Below are 7,752 nucleotides of genomic sequence, written 5' to 3'. Positions count from 1 at the left end.
CAGTGGTGCAATCACAGCTCCCTATAGCCTTAAACTCCTGGGCTCAAGCGATCCTCCCGCCTCAGCCTCCTGAGTAGCTAAGACCACAAGCGTAAGCCACTGTGCATGGCTTGAAACTGATGTTACAAATGTAATTAAACCTGCTCTGTAGCCTTACCCACTACTTTACCCTACCCATTTCCCACCAACAGATGCAAAAACACATTTTATACTTTTGAGTGCTAGACTTATTATTTCAAACAAAGACACTTTTTTTTGGCAAATCAAACTTTAAATGTGACTTTATTATCTCTTCCCATTTTTATTATTAAGTGAATGAAATATTAAACTAAATTATAACTTTTCCTGAACTGTTTTTAAATCATAGGCAGAGCCAGAGTTTTCTTTTTTTCTCTCTCCCTCTGTAATTGTGGCATTAATATACTTTGATCCCAGTAATCATTTTCAATCAATGGGAAAACAAATGAAAAAAAAATCCCATGCTGGAATGATGCAAATAGATGAGCTTGCTTATTAGAATCTTTTTTCTTTTCCTCTTACAGGCCAGTCACATAATACATATCCAAATCAGAGAATGCCAATATAAACCTTGCCCACCTCTCTCAGCCCGTCTTTCTTACTCAGACAGTTTCTGAGCAGCTCTTTGATGAAGACACAATCTTCAGTCTCCAGGACAAACTGAGCCACAGCCTTCCCTCCTGGCAGATGGCTCCTCACCATCTGACTTTTGACACTGTCCAGGACAACTCCCCTGATGTCTTTAGGCTTTCCTGGCATACCAAAGATGATAAACAGACCCAGGCAATCCTCTCCTATTAAGTTACAGAATTCTTCCAGCTTATCAAATCTACTTTTCTTCCAGGAAGACTCCTCTACCCTTGGTTCTGGATTGGAAAGGTCATAAGGTTTAGATTCCATGGGAGGAGGTGAAGACATCTGCAGAGTCTGTACTGCCAGCTGAAGCTTTATTTGCTTGTCGGATCCCCAAAAGGTCCAAATCCAGTCTGCGCCAAACAGGAAGGCTTGGTGCTTGGTCATCTTGGTGGTGGTCAGCAACTCATCAACTCCCTTTTCCTGGCAGAAAGTGATGAAATGGATTAAGAAGATCTCATTCAGAGTATTTGCAGCTGGGCAGAGTTGACTCAGAGGATATTCAAATCCAAGGTACTCCTTCAGTTTCTGAGCTGCATGGACTATAGCTTCACTGACCACCTCACAGACGATGGGCACCTCTTTGCTGTCCTTCAGAACCAACTGTTGCGATGCTTTCTGCCCCATTTTCTCTGCATCCAAATATCACACATGTGAATCTGGTTCAGGAGTACTTCTTTTTCAAAGTAAAAGTTCTGCAAGGAGGTCACATCTGTTAATGGTTCATGTTTTTCTAACTCTACAGCTCCCTTGGGTGTAGTTAAGCGTATATACATACAGCTAAATAAACATGTTCTCTCTGTTTGTCAGTTGGGTGTGTTGTATTCATTCAGTTCCTGCTGTCTTATTAAAGATACTAAATTTCACACAAAACGTCTGTTCTAGCTAGGTTATATTCACTCTACTTTTAACCTTTGGTAATCTCTTCCAACATATGTTTCCTCTTTCCAAGTTTTAGTAAAAGTAAAAATGGCACATTAGTTCTTTTTGTTGTCGTTCTTTGAGACAGGGTCTCACTCTTGCTACCCAGGCTGAAGTGCAGTGGCGCCATCATGGCTCACTGCAGCTTCAACCTCCCTGGGCTCAGGTGATCTTCTCACCCCAGCTGGGGCTACAAGTGTATACCACCACACCTGGCTAATTTTTGTGTATTTTTTGTAGACGTGGGGTTTCACCATGTTGCCCAGGCTGGTCTCGATCTCCTAGGCTCATGCAATCCTCCTGTGTTGGCCTCTCAAAGTGCTGGGATTATAGGCATGAGCCACTGCACCCAGCCCTATGTTAGTTTTTTAAATATCCATACACCTCTTTCTACAACTAACTTCTTCCAGTCTGTAGGTGAGTCATTTCCATTTGCTTTTCCTATTTTCTGTTTGTTTGTTTCTTTCACTTCTGCCATATTCTTCATTCCCCAGCTCAGTTGCTTCTTTTCCTACAAAATCTTCTCAAACAAAGGCCTCAAATTCCTATCTGTTGATACACGTTATAAACTCCATTCAAACAAATTTATGGCAGTTTATAAAGAGATTGTGTTATTTTCTATATCAGAAACAAAGCCTGTTACTATGAACAACGGAAAATGAAATAAGGGCAATAAAAATGAAGCAATTATCAATTGATTTTATTTCCTTTCATATGGTAACACCAGCAGTGTATATTTTGTAAATAAAACACATCATAAAAAAATTTAACTTTATTACATATTATCAGTTAGGTTATGCCGTCCTGAATAAAAAATACTTGGGCCGGGCACGGTGGCTCACGCCTGTAATCCCAGCACTTTGGGAGACCGAGGTGGGCGGATCACGATGTCAGGAGATTGGGACCTTCCTGGCTAACACGGTGAAACCCCATCTCTACTAAAAATACGAAAACAAAATTAGCCAGGCATGGTGGCAGACACTTGTAGTCCCAGCTACTTGGGAAGCTGAGGTGGCAGAATGGCGTGAACCCAGGAGTCAGAGCTTGCAGTGAGCCAAGATCGCACCACTGCACTCCAGCCTGGGCGACAGAGAGAGACTCCGTCTCAAAAAAAAAAAAAATTTGACATCTGTAACAGTCTCCTGGTGTTTTCAACCAGGTTCTAAGAACAAATTGATTTTTTCAAGTGGTGACATCTAGTCACATTAAAATAAAATCCAAATAAAGTAAGTCCAATACAGTTACCACATAATGAATGGTAGAGTTTAAAGAAAATTATTATTAGCATCAAATCAATTGTTATGAATAAACAGTAATTTGATATCACAATTTCTTTAATGAATACTTGGTAACTTGCTGACAACTTAAAAGATAACACCACTGATATTCAAATACAGTTTATAATCAAGTCCAATGGCAGATACTGAACTGCCCACCTCCACCTCAATTTGTGAAAACCTGTCTTTTGTAGGGTTGGCTACCATGGGTAATTATGTAGCACTGAATAAAAAATAGAATATTTTTCTAATACTTCTACAAACATAATAAACACAGTAACAATTTTTGCTGCAGTGATTTTCTTTACAAAGAATATTTGGGCCCAGTGCTACAGAAAAACATGAACTACATCTTATCATCACAAAATAGCCATTATAAAATGAATTTTGCAGCCTCTGTTTTTTTGAACTTTGAAATAAAATGTTCAGACAAATATTCAACTTTTTAAAAAGCTCCATTCATTGATAGCCTGAGAAATGTACAATGAACATGTTTAGGCAGACTGTTAGTATTTTGATGCAATGACATAGTTAACAAAGAGAAAAGAAACAATACTGTAAAGGTTTCTGCTTTGCTTTTGGTTTCCTCAAAAACTATTTCTACGCATTTTGGGGAGAGGAGGTGATTCTGAATGTATTCAAGTTAGTGTATTCAAGCCAGGCACAGTGGCTCACACCTGTAATCCCAGCACTTTGAAAGGCTGAGGCGGGAGGATCACTTGAGGACAGGAGTTTGAGGCCAGGCTGGGCAACATGGTGAGATCCTGTTTCTACAAAAAATTTTTGAAAAATCAGCCAGGTGTGAAGGGTGGGGTGGGGTGGGAGGCCACACACCTGTAATCCTAGCTATTGGGGAGGCTGAGGTGAGAGGATCACTGGAGCCTAGGAATTCAGGGCTGCAGTGAGCTATGATCACGTCACTGCACTCCAGCATGGGTGACAGAGTGAGACTCTGTCACTTAAAAAAAAAAAAGGCCAGGCATGGTGGCTCACGCCTGTAATCCCAGTACTTTGGGAGGCTGAGGCGGGCGGATCACAAGGTCAGGAGTTCCAGACCAGCCTGGCCAATATGGTGAAACCCCGTCTCTACTAAAAATACAAAAATTAGCCAGGCATGGTGGCGCGTGCCTGTAGTCCCACCTACTTGGGAGGCTGAAGCAAAAGAATGGCTTGAACCCAGGAGGCGGAGGTTGCAGTGAGACGAGATCATGCCACAGCACTCTAACCTAGGTGACAGAGCGAGACTCCATCTTAAAAAAAAAAAAAAGTATACTAATGTCCCTCAAGTTCTTCCATATGAGGTAAAGGGATCCAAGATTAAGGTTGAAATTTTTAAACTGTTCAACAATTTTGTGGTGTCATCAAAAAGGAATATTTCATATATATTAATTTAGCCTCAATGATCAACATTGTTAAAAGTCAGTATGGAGAAAGATCATTCTGACTTCTTCAGAAACCAGCTGGTATATGAACGTTCTGATCACCAGATTGTTTAGAAAACGTGATCTTTTCACCATCGTCCTTAGGTCACAAAATAAATGTTCTATTTTCTATGTACTGTATATATACATATATTTAGAAAAATATATAAAAATAAGACAGTAAGAGGCAAGTGGAGGTGTGGCTGGCATTTAGTGGGCACACTGAATGCTTAAAGAAGTTCCACATATTGATTCTGAAATCACATAATGTCCTACTTAGGTGGCTCCAGTGAACACTGATGTGACAAAATCATTCACATCCTGGTTACTGTTCCCCAAATCCTCCATACTGCGGATGTGAACGGAAACACTCTGGTAAAATACTCATCTTAAATGCAACACTTTAAATATAATATATCACAGATTTTTACATTAAATAGAAGAAAAACAATTATACTCTCATTCACCAGTGTCTTATTTTTTGTGTCCACTTCGGAATCGGCACATTACTCCTGCTTCCTGTTTAAACTTCTCAACAGCAGAAGTTGGAACAACAAACAATAGACAATCCGCTGCCTGTTGTACATACTGTGAGTGTTTGGAAAAGAAAGTAGAAAAAAGACTAAGCATTCCTAATGTTCCTCCAGGTGCTACGGTCAAACGTTTGAGTCTTCATCTGTAATGCTGGCACTGGGGGAACGGGCAGCAAAATCTTTAAACATGTCATCTTCTTTTAACATGTGCTGGAAAACAAGGAGACAGGGAGTCACACTGAGAGCCAAGAGCTCAGAACTACACATTCTCCAAGAGACATGTGGTCCTCTGGGGTTGTTAAAAGACATTTATAGAATAACATTTTCAATTCATTTCACAAACTCACTGTCAGATTGTTGATGCCTTCGGAGAATGCACCTATCTGTCTCACTGTCCCTTCTGAATCTTCCATCTGCAAAGAACAAACCATAACATGACATATGTGTTTTCACAATTTCAGGGAAAGTGCAACAAGAGGAACAAAAGTCTAAGAGGAAATAATGCAAATAGCACTGAATGGGGTAGGAGCAACAGAACACTTCTGGTGATAATCTCCTTTCACCACTGCAATCGGAAGTGAAAAATTAGAAGAGACACTTTACTGACACAGCTAGTCTAATGCCTTTGCTAACAGTACCAAAGCATTGTTGATTAGAAGGGAAATATGCAGTCCCATGACTTTAATCTGAAAAGGCTAGGTAGAATAACCTGTCCATTCCTAACATGTTTTAATACAGAGATGGCATAATATAGGTAAATATCATAAGCTTTGGAGCCAAAGAGACAGGTTGGGGACCTTGGGCAAGTTACTTAGCTCTCTGTGCCTCAGTTTCCTTATCTCCAAAATGAGAATAACAATGCTCTCCATGTCTTAAGGTTACCACAAACATAGTATACATTAAGTGCTTAGGATGGTGCCTGGAACATATAAGCGATCTCTAAGTGTTCACTACTATTTTATTATTATCTGTATTTTTAGTTATTGGAAGAAGATGTCCTCGATCAGACACAGTATACAAAGCTCCCATTTACTGTCTGAATGATGGAAGCACTTGAAAAAAGGTATATAATGGATTTACCTGCTCTAATCGGTCCAAATCATCTTCCTCATACAGGCGCATATCCAAACCAGGTTTAAATCCTTTCTTAGATGCACTTCCTGATACCTGTCCCAATTCCATTGGACAAACATATTCTTCACCATCTTCCTGTTTCTTCTTTCTCAAATTCCCAAAATTGCTAAAGGCAAGCTTCTTTGGCTTTAAAAGAAAAGCAAACAAAAACATCCAGAGGATTTGATAAAATTTGTACAATCAAGGACTGATAACATGTAATTATTTTTGCATTACCCCCTCCCTCCTACATGTGTAATTTAATTATTTACCCCATGGTAGAGAGAAAATTAACTGGATGTTTAAATTTGGATAAAAATGAAAGGGCATCCCAGACATATAAATGATGCAATGATAAATGACCCTTGTTATGAATCTCAGAAAATTAATCTTATTCCTCTTATTCATGCCAACTAGCTGAATAGTCACTGTGATAAACAAAATATGGCAAAAATAATTTGATTACATCACTACGATTATTTTTAGAGACAGAATCTTGCTATGTTGTCAGGCTGGCCTCAAATTCCTGGGCTTAAGGGATCCTCCTGCCTCAGCCTCCAGAGTAGCTGGAACTACAGGCACAAGCCACTGCACCTGGCTTCATAGTTTTGATTAGACAGGACTTAATGCAATGAGATTTCTCATGGCTGAATCCAATTTTGCAAGGTTTTTCAATCTAAGATTAGCAAAATAGAATAGACCTCACTATATTTTTTCTTTGGGTGAGGCTATAATTATCTTGTATGCCTATTTTGCTTCCACAACAGGACTGGTGACTGCTAAAAGAATTTTCTGGAGAGGAAACTTCAGTGATACTTAGAAGAGAAACTCCATCTTGGTCATTGGATACTCAGGCAGATAGAGGGGGTAAAAAAAAAAATTAAAAAGAACTTTGGCGCAAATTTCTGGAGGACCTCATAACCCAACAAGTTGGTTGAGATAACATATTTAGAAGAGTTAATCTAGGATTAATTTTAAAGAAGAAAAAGTAATCTAAATTTGGTATGACCCATAAATCCAGGTAAATTAGGAAATATCCATTCTCTTCTGGCCTACCTTCAATCATTTTTAAAGTATCTTTTCCTATTTACAAGGCTGGTCAATCATAAGCCAGAGAAGCTAAATCTGTACAAGAGAAATCTCTATTCTACACTTGATTTATAAAAACAGAACAACTGCAATCAATATTTGGACCCAAGTTATGGACTCTCTGCACTGCCAATACATGGATTGTGGAAGCCAATATGATACGTTCATTATCATTTTTTTAGAGACAGAATCTTGCTCTGTTGCCCAGGCTGGAGTGCAGTGGCATGCTCATAGCTCAATCATAGCTCATTGCAGCCTTGAACTACTGGACTCACATGATCCTCCTGCCTTGGCTTCCCAATGCACTGGGATTACAGGCATGAGCCACCATGCCCACCTAAGAGGGAACACTCAAAAAGGGACATGAACCTTGGACCCTCAGATTAAAAGTCTGATGCTCTACTGCCTGAGCTATCTGGGTGCATTCTCTTAATTATTATACTTTTAAAAGATATATACTCAGTTGTCCCTCAGTATACACAGAGCATTAGTTCCAAGACCCCCATGTATACCAAAATCCGTACATAATCAAGTCCAGCATACCCGTGTACCTAAAAAGTCGGGCCTCCCTAGATGTGGGTTTTGCGTCCCTCCACATTTGCTTGGAAAAAAAAAAAAAATCTGAGTAGGAGTGGACCTGTGCAATTCAAACTCATGTTCTTCAAGGGTCAACTGCTTCTTCAACTTGTTAGAGTAGGCAGATAGCTAGACATGAGGGGAAGCCGCTGAGAAAAGAGAGGTCCGGAA

The 7,752-nt window shown here is 39.6% G+C and overlaps 2 protein-coding genes across 6 annotated transcripts in view; both read right to left on the bottom strand.

Annotated features, from left to right (window-relative positions):
* Positions 1–258: 258 nt before the first annotated feature.
* REP15 (RAB15 effector protein) lies at positions 259–1,696 on the bottom strand. Its single transcript, XM_025403146.1, has one exon. The coding sequence runs from the start codon at positions 1,276–1,278 to the stop codon at positions 568–570; it is 711 nt and encodes a 236-aa protein (XP_025258931.1). The 5' UTR covers positions 1,279–1,696; the 3' UTR covers positions 259–567.
* Positions 1,697–2,251: 555 nt separating this feature from the next.
* The window catches only part of LOC112634732 (liprin-beta-1), a 173,326-nt gene continuing 167,825 nt past the window's right edge, over positions 2,252–7,752 (bottom strand). For all 5 annotated transcript variants that reach the window (XM_025402481.1, XM_025402482.1, XM_025402484.1 and 2 more), the window contains 3 exons: positions 5,884–6,063; positions 5,151–5,216; positions 2,252–5,013 (listed from right to left, as the gene is read on the bottom strand). In XM_025402481.1, the coding sequence (XP_025258266.1) occupies positions 4,927–5,013; positions 5,151–5,216; positions 5,884–6,063 (333 nt within the window). In that variant the 3' untranslated portion in view covers positions 2,252–4,926. The remainder of the gene's footprint in view (positions 5,014–5,150; positions 5,217–5,883; positions 6,064–7,752) is intronic.

Source organism: Theropithecus gelada, chromosome 11, assembly GCF_003255815.1.
Source record: "Theropithecus gelada isolate Dixy chromosome 11, Tgel_1.0, whole genome shotgun sequence".
Taxonomy (NCBI): Eukaryota; Metazoa; Chordata; class Mammalia; order Primates; family Cercopithecidae; genus Theropithecus; species Theropithecus gelada.
Note: the sequence above shows the minus strand (reverse complement) of the source record. Positions and strands in the feature narration are given on the sequence as shown.

What these genes read in the sequence shown, in the direction of transcription:
- REP15 (XM_025403146.1), bottom strand. Translation starts at nt 1,278, where the DNA reads ATGGGGCAGAAAGCATCGCAACAGTTGGTTCTGAAGGACAGCAAAGAG.